We start from the raw sequence: 18,741 nt of genomic DNA, 5'->3' as shown, positions 1-18,741 counted from the left end.
AGGCTGCAGCTCAGAGTAGGACTCAGCTAACAGAGAGAGGAGGCTGCAGCTCAGAGTAGGACTCAGCTAACAGAGAGAGGAGGCTGCAGCTCAGAGTAGGACTCAGCTAACAGAGAGAGGAGGCTGCAACTCAGAGTAGGACTCAGCTAACAGAGAGAGGAGGCTGCAGCTCAGAGTAGGACTCAGCTAACAGAGAGAGGAGGCTGCAGCTCAGAGTAGGACTCAGCTAACAGAGAGAGGAGGCTGCAGCTCAGAGTAGGACTCAGCTAACAGAGGGAGGAGGCTGCAGCTCAGAGTAGGACTCAGCTAACAGAGAGGAGGCTGCAGCTCAGAGTAGGACTCAGCTAACAGAGAGGAGGCTGCAGCTCAGAGTAGGACTCAGATTCAGAAGAGAGAGAGAGGGAAGTCAAGCATGCTTTTTCTATTTGAGGAGGAGTGTTTCAGAGAGTTTTTTGACTGATGATTGACAGATGATTGACAGCTCTGTAGACCAATGAGGCTCCTGCAGTGCTGCGTGCACCGATCATCAGAGTAGAGGAGGAACAGGGAGAGGAAACGTAACAAACACTAACACAGGACTTCCACCAGATTCGTGTTCGGTCTGTCTCCGATCCGCTGCAGTAATGCTCCAGGCTCTCTTGTCCGTCAACACCCAGAGGTTGCGTTTTCGGAATGGAGAAGGACCTCCGGACAGCTGGAGCGATGTGATCCAGGTTTTCCCGCGGTAATCCCTGAATCAAGGATTCTCCTCCTCCTCCTCTCCTCATCCATGTTGTCTTTCTGGTCCTCTGAAACCCTCTGACCTGTTGACTCCAGGCCTGGCTCCGCTCATCATGACTTTGGTTTGTTGTTGTAGTTAAGTGAAATACGATCTGGTGATAACACAGAGTGTTTTATTCTGAAAATTAACCAGATGTTTTCATTTTATTTTGGTGAAACCTGACTTCCTGTCCCGCTCCATCGGCTCTGTTGAGATTGATGCGTCGTGCTCCGGCATCCGGGAACAATAGAAGCCTTGGCGCAGCCGGAACACAACGGAGCAGATCCAGTGGAAGTTAACACATTGACTAGAATAGAATCCTATCAGATCCGGTGCTGTGGCGGATCAGAGACAGACCGGACACAGATCTGGTGGAATTTCGCCGTTAGGAAATGTACTTATTTGCAGGGTTTTATTTCAAATGTAACTTCTAGTTTTGGCTATATTTTTACAATAATGGATAAAATAATCAAATTTAGATTACTTAATTGAACGCATCATAACCGTGAGTGTCTGCAAGAATCTGTGATGCTGTGGACTGCACCAACTCTTAGGTGTTTTATTTTGAAGTTAAATGTTTTGATCAGAGGAAGTGGCGTGACGTTTATTTCATGGCTACACCAGCCAGCTTGCATCTCTTAGCTCCAAAATTCATGACAAGTGCAAAAGGACAGCGCTCATCTTAGCGGTGTTTTGGCTTCAATTCTTTGAAAATAGACGGGAAGGGAGGCGTGTCATCCATATTTATATTATAAGAGCTGCAAAGCTTTTGTGTCTGTTTGCACGAGAATATCACGGTCACAGCTTTCATGGTCAGAAAGCGGTGTTGAGTGATGCACAGCTTTTGGTAAAAAATGTCCTCAATCTTTTCTTTTTGAGTCTTTTATTTTGAAAAGAGTCGGGGTAAAGTATAGAAATGTAGACAGAGGTCTCCGTCAGTCCATCGCTCTGTTCTGAGCACCTTTAAAAGGATCCTGAGAGAGCTCGTGTGGAAATGTTGCAATGGAGGGTGTGTGTTTGCGTGTGCATTCCTCAATGTGTGTGTGCCCCTGTGTGTGTGTGTGTGTGAGCTCTCAGAGGTCGAGCTCAGCCCTCTCATGCCTGACCGGACTCATTTCATCTCCTCAACGACTGGCTGCTCATGTTAATGGTGTCAATACGGACTTAACTGTGCTGATTCTACTCACTGCTCCTGCTGCACCACCAGAGAGAGAGAGTGTGTGTGTGTGTGTGTGTGTGTGTGTGTTTGTGAGAGTGAGGTGTGTGTGATGGGAGACCTCAGGGTATCTGTAGATCAGTGCCAACAGCATGTTTGCTTGTACGCCTGATACTTGGTGATAAGGAGTGAAAATCTGTTCTGGTCTCAGGGGCAGGCTGCGTCCTTCACAGCTTTTAGGAAGATCTTGAATTTCCTGATGTCATCTATATTTCAAAATACACAACAGAGCCTCTTGCACGTGTGCATGGCTGGAGTGCAGAGTAAAGACATCTCTTCCTGTCTTGAAAGTGATTCTCCTTCTTTAACTCAGTCTTATTGCTCTTCTGGTTTTGCACCAGTTGCACGATGTAAAAGCCTCCTCACATGACTCTTCCAGAATATTTCTTGCAGCAAAGTTTCAGCTGGCTGTTTTGTGGCTCTGTACACAACAACGCCGCTGAAACTCCAATAAGAAGAGATGTAACTGTAATGTTTTGGACCTTTAACCTGTCAGCCACAGAGAGCTGACGAAGCAGACAGACGATCAGGGAAAAAGTCCTGTATGTAATCCTCTACAGGAGAGCGCGTCTGCCCTTTTCCCATGATTCACCACTGACCTTAATCTGCTCGTCGCCACATCAGCCGCCCTCCTCTTCCTCTCTGCGTGGCTGTTCATGTATTCTGTCTGATACAGTCACACAGCGAGGAGGCTGCTGGCTCCCTCTCACTCTCCACCAGACGTCTGAATGTAAAAACTGGGCTCGCTGCCTGGTGCACACACAGCAGCAGGTCAGCCGAGGAGATGCTCACAGCTGATTGGCTGAGGAGAAACGGCTGAAATACAGACATCTGCCCCGACCTCTCTCCTTCCTCTCCAATCCTGTCATCCTGTTGTTTCACCTCTCTTCCCCTTGTCACCTTTCCTTACTTCCTCTCCTCTCTGTCACCTTTCCTTACTCTCCTGTGCTTCCACTTTCTCTCTTCCTTCCTTCACCTTTTATTTCCTTTCTTTTCTCCTTTCCTCCGCTCTTCCTTCAGCCTTCCTTCCCTTCTTATTTATCCTTATCCAGTCGTCTGTCCTCTGTCACAGACCTGTTCTTTCCGTCGCTCCTCTGAATCGATTTGTTTTGCTTCATAAACTTCTGGATGTTTTGTCTCTCTGGTTAAATCACATGAAGCTTGGACAGCGGCAGCTTGACCGTGATGGATGTGGAGAAAGCTCGACCTTCCTCCTCCTCCGCAGCTTTCCTCCTCCTTTCCAGGATCCCTCGGACGTCACAGCAACAGATGGCGGTTTGATTACCGAGCGGATGTTCACATTTATCGGCCCTCGTGCCCTCGGCTCTGTATCGTGTTTCAATTAAACAGGGATTTGGAGGCAGTAAGTCAGTCCTCATAATTCATTAAGAGGAGCTCTCACGCGTGGAGGAGCGGAGTGGAGGAGGCTGTTATCATGAGTCAGGAACCCTGAGACCCTCAGTGGGCTGGAGCAGATGATGCATCAGCAGGGTGTTGATATAACACCTGAACCCCAGGAGCAGAATGCTGTTAAATCAGGCTTCAGTGGAAAAATCAATGAGCCACCCAAACTCCTGAGCTGCTTCTGTTTGATCATTTATCTTCACTGGTTTTACATAAAATGTAGATCCTGAACAGGAAGTGTTCTGGTTTCTGTTTGTAGTACATTTGTAGTCTCAGTAGCAGCAGGCTTTTGGGGTCTGCAGAAAAACGTCTGTATTCATTCATTCATTCATTCATTCATTCATTCATTCTTTCATTATTGGGATCCCCATTAGCTTCCACAGTGTGGTTGCTAGTCTTCCTGGGGTCCACAGAACAAAACAAAAATAAGAAAAACAATTATTTAAAATCACACATTACCCATAAAACAAAAATGCTATAGCAGCCAATTCAAAAAATCAAAAATGCAAATGCAAAATAAACGAAGTATCTGAGCAAATAAAGGATGAGGATGATAATTAAACAACAACATAATGGAAACAAAAACAATATGGTCACAAACATGTGGCCCCAAAAATCAATGAAACAAAAAGTTTCAAAACAGTGATTACATAACAATGTCTCTGAGAAATTCACCAGCATTTGTTTGAGTGACTTTTTAAAAGAAAATTAGTTTTGGATCATTCTCATGTTGGTGAGGAGCAGATTCCAGGCAGAGGAACCTCTAAAAAGAACAGATTTCATCATACAGGTTCTGGGACTTGGTGTGGAGAGCAAAATCAGGAGGAACACAATCCCGTCATCTGAGGAGGATTTCTCTCTCTATATAATAACAGATATATGCATGAAGAGGAGCTAACAATCTGTTCTAGATCAAACATTTACACCGAGACACAAATCTGCTAAAGACAATCAGCGTTTAGATTTCCTGACTTCCTTGAACGCATCAGAAACGATGGATCCCACCATCAGGGTGAGCAGCAGGTGTTCTAGAACTCTGAGATCAAAGACAGAATTCTAGAACAGTTCCGTCTTTGATGTCAGAATTCTGAGAACAAATGGAACATTCCGTGAAGAAGGTCAGAGCTTAAAAAAAACATCAGTGTTTCTAGGGGTGAGCCCGACTAAGGATTTGCTTAGTGGAATCTGATTCATCAGATTTTGCCCGTAGTGGATGAATAGTGGAATGTTTGTTGTTTTTCCTTATTGACCCAAAGTCTGCATGATGGTGACCGCATGACAATATTACACATAACCCTTTACAATTAAGAGACTCAGAGCTTAAAGTAAAAGGGACAACAGAATATTATAAGTATAAAACTTAGATTTTTTAAATCTATATTACAAAAACAACGAGGTGATGAAGGAGAGAAAACTCAAATAAGACCACCATCAGTTAAACATGGAACAACGCTCCACTATAGAGAAAGGAATCAGGAGATATTTAAACAGTGTTCACACAGCAGAGAGCAGCACTGCAGAGGGTAGTCTGTCCAACTTAAGACTAAACATTTGTATAATGTTCAAAATCAAACCTGAACCAGCTAAAGGGTTTTTAAATCTCTTAACAGAACCTTTTAAAACAGTCTTTCATCTCGTCTTTGTCCGCTTGAGTCTTTTCAAACTGTACGTGAGGAAAACCATCGTGTGTACGGGCAGAAGTGCGCTCCTGTCTTTGTTGACTGTAAATCCTGTCTTTGAGAATATCCTCTCTGATGGTGTGGAGGTGGATGGGATGCTGTGGATTGTTTCTGAGGCTTCAGACAGCTTTGGGTATCCCTCCTGGTTCTTTTGGCCCCGTACAGTTTTTGTGTGGTCCGGTAATCCTTGATCTCACAGCCCTCTTCATGAAGCTGCTCCTCATCTTCATCACTAGTTTTTAGGATCAACTGAAGTTTTATTTCCTGACATTTTGAGCTGCCATGAACGTAGAAAGATTTAAAGACCAGCTGAGGTACGTCTGCTCCACAGGTCCTGCTAAATGGGAGAGTCCACCTTTAATTACCAGGGGAGATTTAATTACCACTTTAAGGAGATTTAACACTTCAAGAGCTGTTCTCAGAATTACATTCAATAAGTCTATATTTATATCAAAATAGGATATGAGACACTATTTTTACAGGAAACAGGAACATAATGTAAAATTAGACATTGAGCACCCCCATGGTTTGAATGGAATGATCCACGTTTCATATGCAAATATTCAACTATGAGATTGGCAGTCGACTAAGACTCGGTAGAACCAATCGTCCAATATTCCACTATTTGGGGTCACCTCTAGTCTCTAATCCTCTTTCATAGACCTCCATTCAACAAACAAACATTGTAGACGTAGTTTTCTCCTCTTGAGGACAGACCTGACAAAGCTTGACTTTGGTCTTTTGACTAATCTGCATCATGATGTTATTTCAGCAAACTGAAGACCCGTTAATTACAAGAACATCAGTTCCTGTTTGAGGTTCATACCGCTGAAGGAAGCCAGAGGGAAGACTCTGTGGAACACAGCGTTTACAGTGAAGCTGAGACTCACTACAAACAGAACCAGGGAATGACAGCAGTTATTTTGCAGGTTCATTTGATGGGATAAATCTCCTTCCCGTCAGAAGCTTTTACTGGAAGTCATTTATCACTAAAGACCAATCACTCCAGAAATACCAAGAAGTCAGATGTTAGCCATTAGGCTTTGAGATGTTTGTTAATTACAATCTTGAAGATGCACTTTATGGGAAATTTGCTTCGGACTGTCTGAGTCATGCAAACTGCACAGAGAAACACTAAATGACTTTCACATGCATGCATACATTCTGACGCATAACACCACCTCTTTGGCACATCTTATATTGCTCAGAATGAAGCAGAGTGTTTGTGTGTTTGGGGTTGGTGCGGTTCATCCCTCGCTCTTTAGTGAATGAGTGAGTCAGTCGGCGTTTGGAAGGTGTGTCGCAAACTTGAGTCACTCTGAATGAACATTTAGTGCAGCAGGGTCCTGAGTCACTGTCCGTGCTGCAGATCTCTGAATGATCATCATAACTCCTCCGCTGCTGTCTGACTGCTCACTCAGCTCAGAGTTTCTGAGAAACTGAGGTGGGGAACAGATTTGTTGTGTTACCTGTGAAGGTGGCGTCTCTTTTAGAAGTTTTTGCCATTTATCACCATCCTCTTGCTTCATGCTCTGAACACAGGGCCATCCTGTACTACCATGTTTCCCTCACTGTCGCATTTCTACACAGGTCATTTAGAGGCCAAACATTTGAAGATATTTGCACCCCAAGCTGGCGAATCTTTGGTGTTGCATGCAATCTGCTCAGAGACCTGCTATGAGAAATATCTCTGTGTCATTACAAACCAGACTGTGGACGCCCCTGGACTCTGGTTCTTCCAGCCTTGGTTCATCCTTCTGTTTGGGTGCAGGCTTCCCTCGTCTCTCCTCTCATGCAAACAAGTCCTTCATTTCATTCTTTCCTATATCCTCCTTTCCCTCGTTGGTATCTGATTAGACATCTTTAGCAGTGGTAGAATCAGGAGGTTTGGTTTATAGGGCCGTATTACATGACCTGCCTTCTTATTCATGCTCTTAACTAGGAGTGGGAATCGCTGGGTGACTCTTGATACCTGATACTTGGCCCATGATAACGATGATATCACCATACTGTGATATTATCGATATATTGCAAAAGAATGATGTTAGGATACATCATGATATCTAATAAATCAAAGAGTTAAAAACTGCTCATCAAAAGGCAAAGTGCAGGATTTGTGTATTTATTCACTGCACTCTGGTTTGGTTTCCCTAAGATGAAACAATGTTCATGTTTTTAGCCTGTAAACAGACAGAGCTTTAGAACAACTGTACCTGTAGCAGGTCGTCATATTCACCGTGACGTCACAGCCTGGATCTTTTCTGTCAGCATCTGTTCCTCTGTAGTCTTCAAACTTCTGCCATGTGAGGTTGGCTGTAAGTCTGGTACATCCTGCTCCTTTATAACATGTAGGCTCATGGCCCTGTCGTTTATTACCAGCAGTAACGATCACGTAGGACTCCAAGTCACGTTAAGTCCACCATCACAGGTCAGTGAAACTCTCTCTGCAGATTTGACAGCGTCCTCCATCTTTCTTCTTGTCTCAGCCGCTCTCAGAGATGAAACAGCTCCATCTCTTTTTTGTTGTGAGACCGGTTCCTGCTCCTTTTCACGGCTGTCTTCTTCTGGTGTTTTGCCGCTGTCAACTTCTTCTGCGGTCAATAAACTGCGGTTCACGTTCCCCTCATGCGCCACCGCATGCAGTCATTAAGTAGTGACGCAGTGAGTCAAATTAACCAGAAATCTAGCACCATATTCACCTAATTAAAATATTGATACTTCATCACACAGGTGTTGATATTTGGTCCCAACCCTACTCCTAACTTCCTCCTCAAACTGTCAGTTCTGCACGTCGGTCCTCTGTCTCTCTTTGTCTTTAGTTAAAACACTTTCATGTTTTCACTCCTGAGCTACAAGGTCACCTGAGACTGGATTATTTTATGAGTTTGGTGGATTTAAAACTAGGATTAAGGATCATCTGACCTGTGTTTGCATGTTTTACTGCAGGAGATGGTTATTTGTTTATGTCTGATGTGTTGTGCTGATACTGGAGAGGTGCCAAGGTTGTCAGTGGGAGTAAAATGTAGACTTTCCTCCCTTGCACTAAAATGTTTAAAGGGGACATATCACGCTTTTTTCATCAACATATATTGGTCTAAGAGGTCCCCAAAACATGTCTTTAAAGTTTATGCTCAAAAAAACACTTTGAAATCAGATTCTGGTCTGCCTGTAAACCCCTCTTCTTCATTCCTCATCAGAACAGTCTGTTTTCTCTCTGACCACGCCCCCTCAGGAAGTGGATGTGCCTCGGCTCTCCAGCACGTTGATCTAATGTTTACATGTTGGCTGAATATACACGGCTGCTCACAGACCCGCGTTACTTCAACCCTCTGAATCTGATCCAGAATCTGATCCTGACGGAGAGGCGCCTGCAGCAGGACCTTTCTGAACCATTGGTCACAGATTTAGTGTTTCTTGTTGTTTTATTTGTCAGTATGTCGACGTGTGTCTTGGTACACAGCTACAGCTACAGCTACAGCTATGAACATATAGCTATGTGGCTATGCTAACTAGCGCTAGCACTTTTCCATGATAAATAAAAATCATCCACTAGATCTTCAAATCTGCAGACGTGGGGAGTCAAAGCGACCTTTGTGTTTATTAAGACAGCCTACAACTAGCATGCCTCCCTCCTAAGCTCCTTGTTAGCACACATGTGTGCAGGGAATGAAAAACGGAGGAGGGGTTGAGTTGTATTTTATACAGTCTATGGGCTGAACAAGCTCCGAGCTCTGACTTCCTGTTACAGACCGGATATCGTTGTGACGTATGAAAAAAACTGAAAACTGAAACGGCTGGTTTCAGCACACATTTACAGAAAGGTGGAGAAATCAGAACAGGGGCAGAATGGATTCTTTTCATTCTCCGGGGGGTTTGTAGACAGGGACACAGATTTCAGGTAGAGAACCATTAAAAAGTCAATTTTGCATGATATGTCACCTTTAATATTAATATCAAGTGTTCCTTTTTTAATAAGCACACACTCCTCTTTTAGTCCGCTCTGAGCACGAGTGAACTTACTAAGAGCTTTATATTTAAGGCCTTTTTAATGACAGAGAACACAGCAGGAAAAATTCAGTTAATTCGGCTCAACGGGGCGGATGAGCGTGAGATAATTGAGGCGGTACAGGACAAGACAGGACTCAGCAGAGATCAGAATCACCCCGACAACACAGCCGGTCGGTGCTGTGGAGAATTAAAGAGCTGCGGGTTCAGTTTCCACCCGAGGAGGATCAAACTTGAGGTGACCGTCTGACAAGAGAGATTCCTGTGAAGTCCCTGAAACCTCAGTGAGACGGCGCCTCGGCGTTTCACATGATGGAGGAGTTTAAAGCGCCGTGATCTATGTTACAGCTCATGTTTCCTCCTCTCCTCCCTCCCCCTCAGCCTGTTCTCTCACACTCACTTTATCACCACACATTAAAAAACCATATGGGTCGTAATTGAGCCGAATAAATGTCAGCGTCGCCGCTCACGCATGAAGGGCAGAGGGTGACTGTCTGTTTACCTTGTACATGTGTTTAATTAGCCCGCGCCATGCTACAGTGTGTGTGTGCGAGTGTGTGTGTGCGAGTGCGTCTAACTGATGTGAGGAAAACGAGTGTAATAGATGAGGTGAGCAGGAGGACGGGCAGATGAGCTGCACCTGCATCCATCACAGACACGAGTCGCAGTGTGTTCACCTGCTGGAAGCGAAACACCTGGAGATCCAGAGTCTGCAGCCTGATGTCGCCGCGTTAGAGCGCCGTGATGTCACTACAAGACGGAGCACGGACGTTTGACGCCATTAGAGTCGTGGTATCCGATTAAACCTGCTTTTAAAGATCATATCAGAGGAGTTGTGTGAAGTTCTGCAATGAAAGACTGTCACGTTCCTCCTCAATCGTCTGCATTTGGGTCCTGACTTCACCCCTAAGCGGCTCCTTTCAGCAGCTTCTGCTGTGATTGCACTGTTGCAGCCAATTTTCCCAATTACCCAGTGTGGAGATGAGGCACACTCCCGTTATCTGGATCGCTTGTGTGTGATGTCCTCACCCTCACTCAGAGCCTTCTTCAGTCCGTCTCTGTCCGCTCTTTAGCTTCACAGAAATCCAGCAGATTAAACGTCTCGGGGTTTGTTTACACGCACACTTTCTGCAGCACTAAACAGGAAGAGAGTGCACACATGGAGACTCCAGGCAGGCTGCTGTCACTGGGCTTTAATTGAATGTGACGCCGTGGTCGGGTGCTGGCACGCTGCGAGGTCACAGTGTTAGCAGGGTCCTGATGAGCTCTGCTTTGAGTTGAGGGCTCAGACTGCTGCAGACACAGGAGCAGCTGTGCTCAGAGCTGCAAACTCCACTCTGTGAAGCACTTTAAATGACTGTATGTATAAAAGGAGCGCTATAGACACACTTACCTTGACTTCATTGCCACCATAAGCACAGTGGGATCCCAACAAGAATCTAGTCCCTGTTTTGCAGAGAGTGACCCTGCAAGATCCCCATTCTCTGCAAACACGCTGCAGACTGACACTTTAGTTTCTACTTTTTGCACATTTCTGCACAGCTGTACATCTCTTCAGTTTCTTTCTTAGCCTATATCTGTTCACCCTTTCACCATTAATGCAGGAATCTGATATACATAAACCTTTTGGCATGAATTCAGTTCTGATTCTGGTAGCATTCATTTCTACTAGGGGTGGAAAATTAAAGTTTTTTCCATGATTGATCTTTTGAAATGTGAACCATCAATTATCGCAGGCATGTCCAAAGTACGGCCCGGGGGCCAATTGCCGCCCGAGGTCCATTTATTTATGGCCCCAAGCTTCCATCTTAAAATGTGTTATTTATAGCACAGATGTTAATCACATTCTGAATCATCTGTACATTTGCAGTTTCTTTCAAGAAACAAAACTAAAGTCAATCCAGAAACGTCTCAAAAAGCTTCATATGGACTACTTTCATAAAGCCAAAGCTCTGGATATTCTTCAAGAATATAATTAGGAGGAAACACAAGAACTCTTAAAGCTGACAGGTTTTCAAATTAATGTTTTTATCCTGATGTGAAAATGTTCTTGATGAACACTAAAAGTTCAGAAGACACAAGACAAGATCAAAATGATGAAATTGTGCAGAAAAGGCAAAATTAGGTGCATAAAAATACTTCAGAATGCAGGACAAGAATTATTTAGTTCTTAAAATGTTGTCTGCTGGTCAGAAAAGTCTTAAAAACAACATGAAAAAGAAGTGTGATGAAATCCAGATTGTGATCCTGCCATAGGAAAATAATGAGACAGTATTTTTCCCACATTGCTCGACCCTAAAGAAAAACATTTTCCTCCAGAAGAAGATAAAGTTTGATCATGTTTACATGGCTTGTGGAGAACTGAGGACTACCTAGTTACTGGTTTATTGAGACAAAATTTAAAATGATTGTTATTAAATAAATATTTCATATCTAACTTTTATGATTCCTAAGTCTCAGTAGGAGGCCCTGAGGTGTTCTGACAACATCAAATGTGGCCCTCTTTGAAAAAAGTTTGGACACCACTGAATTATCAATTCATCAGTGAGAAAACATTGAGTTTTCTTCAGTCAAAAACAATGCAGAATATGTTGTTTTTCCCCTTAATTATATTTACCACAGCAACACAAAGCATAGAACTGACTAACTGGTATTGAACACGGGTAACATGTTTAACACGCCGAATATCAACGATGAGGCTCATAAAAACAATCTCTGCAGACATACATTCATATAAAGTGAAGGCTCATACTACTAATTGTGTTTTTGCTGCAACAAGAGAACTGAACAGAAAGGTACTTCAGACTTACAGAGTCCAGTTTTCTGTCTAATCGGTTTTATGGATAAAAATGAGCATGTGTACGTGATCGGGTGTCAGCCGGGAGCGCAACCGGGTCATAATCAGCAGCGGCAGAAAAGCCCAGACGGCTCTGATGTCTCTGGTCTGCAAACACAGCGTACTAGCATTTCCCACCTGTCTGTTGGCTTTGTATCCAAAGGTGGAAATGTCCTGTTTAAAGTTCTCAACCTTCATGTTGTTGTTGGCAGCAGTTTTGTATTGATCCTCTTTAAAAAAACGCACGTGGGGGCGCTGGTGGCCTAGCGGTCTAAGCGCCCCACATACAGAGGCTACAGTCCTCGTCGCAGAGGTCGCTGGTTCGATTCCCGGCCGGTCGACCATTTCCTGCATGTCTTCCCCCACTCTCTACTCCCCACATTTCCTGTCACTCTTCAGCTGTACTATATAATAAAGGCAAAAAGGCCAAAAATATAACTTAAAAAAATAAAAACGCACGTGGAGACCTGGCGCACAGCTGCAACCACCAGCTGAGCGTCTCCGCCGTGCGCAACAACTTTAACAGCTGATTCACATCCAAACATGCTTTACACTTCAAACACCTCCCTGATAGCTGAGTGTGATATGAGACCACTCTCCCTGCTGATTGTGGACACTTTGCTTGCAGCAGAAACATGAGAAACTACAGATTTACCACTTAAGCCAAATCTTTCTCACATTGTTGTGAAAGGGAACAGATCCGTGTTGACCGTCACCTCACCGTAAACCCAGATGTTCTAAATTATTGCAGCTTCAGTATCAGAACGACTCACTGAAACTCTTGAGGGATCGTGTGTCAGCTGCTGATGTCAGGGTTCCTCTCGCGGCTCTCTCCCCCTCCCGTGTTGGGAGGAGAGTTTCAGGATGAGAGAGGAGCTGCTGTGACAGTCTGCTCTGCCGGGCCAAAGATTAAAGAGATTTCTTTTATTATTTATTTGCTGCCAGCCGCCGTCACTCGCCGTGACACACCTTTGAAGACCGGCGTCTTTGATGGGAATGAAATTTCTTCTTCTGCTGTCTTCTGTCCTGTGTCCGGCGCCTCAGAGCGGGGACGGCAGAGGATGAGTCAGACTCTCAGGCCGGTTTGATGAAAGAAGAAAGTCAGCAGCAGCAGCAGCGTGATGATGGACAGATGGAGGATAGGTTTGTGTGTCTCACAGCTCTGAGGTTCAGCAGGGATGAGGATCTGAAATCGATACATGAATCAGATAAGGATTAGTTAGATCACCTGTGCTATAGATTCTCTCTGACTCCCACAGTGTGTCCTTCATCGACTCTCCCAACGGAGTCGTGTGAAACTGATCCAACTTTTTCAACAAGAGAACACTGATGGAGTGACTTCTGAAACGAGTAGTGAAGCCAATGATGAGGTGCCAAAACCTGCAGTTCCTCAAGTGGCCACTTGAGGCTTTATCTTAAAGTGAGTCGATCCCCATAGAGCCTCATGTTAGAATGTCTAATGAGCTGTCAATCAATCAATCTTTATTTGTATCGCGCCAAATCACAACAAACGTTATCTCAAGACGCTTTTACAAACAGAGCAGGTCTAGACCACTCTGTGTCAAATTATGAACAGAGACCCAACACCAAGACAGGATCAGACTCAGTCTGACCCCACCTTAATCCACCATGAGCATTGCACCTCGCAGTATTTAGCTAGTTACAGTGGAGAGGACAAACTTCCTTTAACAGGCAGAAACCTCCAGCAGGACCAGACTCATGTTAGACAGCCATCATGCCTCGACCGAGTTGGGTCTGGAAAGACTCCGCTGGAGTCCAGATCGTCCGCAGCAGGAGGACGTCTACGACAGCTCAGAGGAATCTACGAGACAAGGGAGCTCAGGGACTCCAGAAAGGTCTATGGTTAGTAACTTTAATGGGACAGGCAGAGTTAAAGTAAGTGATGAAGGGGTTGGGGGGAAGGGGGTGAGCTAGGATCCCAGTGTGTCAGTGTGCCAGTTCCCCCGGCAGTCTAGGCCTATAGCAGCATAACTAAGACCTGGTCCAAGCCTGATCCAGCTCTAACTATAAGCTTTATCAAAAAGGAAAGTTTGAAGTCTACTCTTAAAAGTAGAGAGGGTGTCTGCCTCCCGGACCCTGACTGGTAGATGATTCCAAAGGAGAGGGGCCTGATAACTGAAGGCTCTGTGGACGTAAACGTGTTTGATGTGAGCGGAAAACAAAAACAGTTTTGGTGTGAAAAGCGTATTTCTTTATTCCTACACATTTTATTTTTATAACGCATCAATTAAGACGATATCATAGACGTTATAATTAATGAACGTAGTCTCCGTGATGTCACCCATCTGCTCCTGAAGTGCTATTTTGAAGCCGATTGTCGGCGGGTGCCATATTGGAAATTCTGAACTCAACATAACTTCATCCGAGGTAAAGAGGCGGGCCTTCAGCCTCCTCGCTAACAGCTACAGGGTGCCCACCTGTCAATCAAGCCAGCCACGCCCTTATTTGGGCAAAACACGTTTAATAATGAGTTATAAAAAAATTCACAACCCGTACAGAGAAATTAGCTATTCAGACTAAACTCATTTTTTGACCCAGACTGTAAACATGTTTATTTCTGCTGTAAAGATCGTCTTCTTTGAATGGGTGTGTATGTGGTTTCCGATGTTTCTGCAGCCAGCCTCTAGTGGACACTCAAGGAACTGCAGTTTTTCGTATTTCTGAATTGGCTTCATATTTTAAAACTGGCAGTTGTCGCTTAGATAGTATAGAAGCTCAGAGGTGCGTATGTTTGGATAACTGGGGGCGTGGCTAAGGTGACTGACAGGTAGGCAGGTTGTAACTGTTCGCCAGGAGGCACAAGGCCCCCATTGGCTCAGCTCAACTCATCTGTGGCCATCTTAAATAAGCCTTTTACATTGTATCACAGATTTGATTTCACAGTGTTTTAAATTCTAGTCTAAGACACATGTGGGTCAATAAATGTGTTCATTTCTCCCTTTTGTTTCCTCTTGAAGCTATTTTGCAGTTTTCTCTCATTTAAGAGAGACGCCTTCTTTCTTCTTGAATGAAGTGAGAGTAGAGTTGCAGTTTGAGGACGTGTGTGTGACGGATGGCGTCTGTGGACAAACTGCTGCAGCAGCACAGAGGTCTGAGCTCGGTTTAGCCCGCGGCCTGCTGAGGTGCCAACTGGCAGGAAATCCGGCGCTCAGCAGGCAGGTTAGCACTGACACGGCTACAGGCAGCATCTGTACGTCCAGACATCTTACTCTTCATGAGACGGTTTCGCTTCATGACACCGACCTGCAGCCGCTGCTGGACTCAGCCAGCGGGGGGAAAGAAATGTTATCCTGTTTCATGACAGGAACTTGTGACTTGTTGTCATACAAGTCTGGTGTTGGTTCATATTTTGTTAACATCAGAGAGAACCGACTGTGTCTCCGCCTGTGACTCCGTACTGCCTGACCTCCTGTGTCTCTCTTCTCTGGTGGATTCCTCCTGAATACAAAACCTATAAAATATATGATGAGATTTTTAAACACGCAGACATTTTCTGAATCAGCTGTCTGAGTTTTTGCTTCAGTAAGCACTTGTGTGTGAAAAACCCCAGGAGCCTTTGTGTGTGATAAACAAACTGTTTGTTTTTGTGTGTGTGTGTGTGAGCTTGGTGCAGCCTGCAGGTTCTGGTCTGCACCCAGTGAAACCGGCCTTTAATGTCCGACTCATTAACACCAGACTGGCTGTTCTGTTTCCAGGTGAGACTCATTTTCTCCTCCTTGTGTGTCTCTGCAGGTGGAGCGGGAGATAGCCATCCTGAAACTCATAGAGCATCCTCACGTCTTAAAGCTGCACGACGTCTACGAAAACAAGAAATACCTGTGAGTACAGTCGTCCACCAATTACAGCTGGAGGGAGATACATGCAGGAAATGTGACATGAGATATTGTCTTTGTTATTAAATGCTGTATAACGTGTTTTTATTTGCTGCACGTACTTTCCCCTGACGGGTTTCTTTCTCTGAAGCTCTCTGTTTGAATCATTTCATTGAAAGCTGCAGAGTGCTCGCCTCAAACACATTAAAGTTATTAAAATCAGTCCAGTGTATGATCTGCAGGAAGGTGAACGCCGGATTAAAATGAGCTGAACAGTGTCTGCTCTTCTTCATGGGTTTTTTTTTGCATTAATGTGCATGAATGCTCTGCGAGTTAGAAAAGATGATAGCTGACCTGAAACAAAGCGTCAGTAAAGCTCAATCAGCGATATTGATCAGTAAATATGACGCCCTCAGCAGCTCAGACACACGTCCAGGACGTCTCTTTTGACTTGTTGTTTTTTTAAGTTATATTTTTTGACCTATTTGCCTTTATTTGATAGGACAGCTGAAGAGAGACAGGAAATGTGGGGAGTAGAGAGAGGGGGAAGACATGCAGGAAAGGGACGAGGACTGTAGACTGTATGCTAGTCCACCAGCGCCCCTTACTTGTTGTTTTAACTGTTTTACTTTTCATTACGATTCACTTCTTTTACTACCTGTTCCTTTAAGAAGGTCTGATTGGAAGCTGACATCAGGTTCATGCACTCCCACTTCCTGTCAGGGATGCAAACTTTAGAGCAGGTTCAGTCCTCAGATATGTAAACAGAAGTGGATCCTGTGGAAAGGGGAGGACGAATCCTGCATTCATATGTGTTGTCTTGTTTTATTATTGAATTAACTTACTGAGTAGGCAAGCTAATCGTGACCCGCATCATGTCGTATCGTATTTTCCATTCAATTCAATTCCAAACCTTTGTTTATTCTTGAAAAGACATCGAGGTTTCCCTCATTTCGAATTTCCTAGAGATCACAGGCACATAGAAACAACGGACAAACACACACACTCATTCACAAAACAATAGATGAATTAAAACAGACACAGTTTGTTACTGCCAAGCAGTGTAAAGGCAATGCACAAAGTAAATAAGGAACATCTACAATGAAGCAACCAAACTATTTAAGACCTTCCATTATCATCATCAACAATTAACATCACCACAATAATGACCAAAGTACCAAGTGCTGGGTCACTCCAGACCTGAACACAGAGTCCCAGAGTAGAGCAGGACAGTGTGAGTCAACTGTAGCTGGAAGACATGATCTGCCACTGGGGACAACAGTGGAGAACAGTCTAGCTAAGTGCATAGTGCTTCCTAAAGAGCTGGGTCTTTAGCTGTCTTTGGAAAGTAGAGAGGGACTCTGCAGATCGAATGGAGTTGGCCAATTCATTCCAGCATTTAGGGACAACAGAAGAGAAGAGTCCAGCTAGTGATTTTGATTTTGAGGCCTTGTGTGCTGGAAGCTCTAGGCTCCTTTCAGAGGCTGAGCGTAGCGGGCGAGAAGGGCAGTAGACCTGGATGAGGGGTTCCAGGTAAACTGGAGCGGTTTTGGTTCCTGCTTTGTAAGTCATGATTAGAGTTATGCATCTGATGCGAGCTGCAACTGGAAGCCAGTGTAGCGAAAGTGTAGTGTAGTTTGAGACACAGTAGTCTGAGATTAAAGTCCTGAACTCTGCAAAAGAGGGAATGGACATCAACTTTAAAGTCTGTACAAGGGTATTCCATGATTTAGGGACATCAACTTTAAAATGCTGATCAACTCAGTTCAGTATTAACTCGACGTGCTTTCAGAATGAGCCAATCAGAAGAGAGAGTCCCGTAGGATTTTAATGTATCGTATCAAGTTGCATCATGTCATCTCATGATGTATCCTGTCATATAGTGTTTATTATCTCACCTTATCGTCTCACATCTTATATTTTCCATCATATCTATGGTGTCTTGTCTTGTTGGATAATATCTTATATTGTATTTAATAGGGATGCACCGATCCGATCCTGGTATCGGATATTCGGCTAGATCGGACTCAAAAAGCTAGATCGGATATCGGTGACAAAGGGCCGATATATAGTGCCGATCCATATGGCAGATCTGTTCTATGAGTTCTTCTTCTTCAACACAGGAAGAAGTTTACATCAGCTGTAGCCGACTGCAAAGAAGGAAGAAACCTTCTTTTAATGGATTCAAAGTGTGAAAACACAGACAGGTTATTGGATTTAATTGTTCTGGATCCTTGAAATGAAGAGAGTCCAGCCTCTGGTTTAGCACTTGGAACCCAGGTACAGTTCACCATCAAGTCATAAGAGCCTGAAGTTACCAAAAACATGATTCTATCCTCACATTAAGGAAGAGAGATTGTTAAATCAATACCAGGATCGGATCGGCTAGTATCGGTAGCAGATACCAAAGCCCAGGTATGGATATCGGTATCAGGACCTTAAAAGTAGGATCGGTGCATCCCTAGTATTTAACGTATCATATCGTATCGTCACGTATCGATTCATAAATTCTGTCAGATTGCATCACATTGTATTATCGTTATTTATTATATGATATTGCATGTAGTGTGACGTTAATCTGTCAGTGATCACATCTGAAGACTTCTCTATGAAGAGTCATGGAAAACCTTCACAGATGTCCGGCTGGTCGCCTGTCTTTACAGATATTAAAAATCTCTTCTTAAAACCTAAAAAATATAGATGAGTTTACAATCTTTGTCACGAAGCAGGAGGAACACTCCTTTGTTGGTTTTCTGTAAAGAAAAAGAGAGGATGTAAAAATGAAACCTTTACAGAATCAAACTGAGGACCTCCGTCATCAGAGCAGTTTAACATCCCTTAGCTGGTCTCTCTTCGCTGCAGCGGTTTGAGCTCTGGGATTTTATTAAAGCTTGTAATGTTTTATTGCCCCCCCATCCTCTTCACCCTCCCCCCCTCCTCTTCACCCTCCCCCCCTGCAACCGCACAGCTTTAATGTATATCTGCGTTTTGTTGTATACATTAATCTA

At 44.1% G+C, this 18,741-nt stretch overlaps 1 protein-coding gene across 1 annotated transcript in view; it reads left to right on the top strand.

Annotated features, from left to right (window-relative positions):
* LOC117810433 (serine/threonine-protein kinase BRSK2-like) overlaps window positions 1-18,741 on the top strand; it is an 87,491-nt gene that overhangs the window by 25,083 nt on the left and 43,667 nt on the right. Inside the window, exon 3 of the mRNA XM_034680269.1 lies at window positions 15,654-15,739. Within this exon, the coding sequence (XP_034536160.1) occupies window positions 15,654-15,739 (86 nt within the window). The remainder of the gene's footprint in view (window positions 1-15,653; window positions 15,740-18,741) is intronic.

This window comes from Notolabrus celidotus, chromosome 3 (assembly GCF_009762535.1).
Source record: "Notolabrus celidotus isolate fNotCel1 chromosome 3, fNotCel1.pri, whole genome shotgun sequence".
Lineage (NCBI taxonomy): Eukaryota > Metazoa > Chordata > Actinopteri > Labriformes > Labridae > Notolabrus > Notolabrus celidotus.
This window is presented reverse-complemented; position numbering and strand designations above follow the sequence as displayed.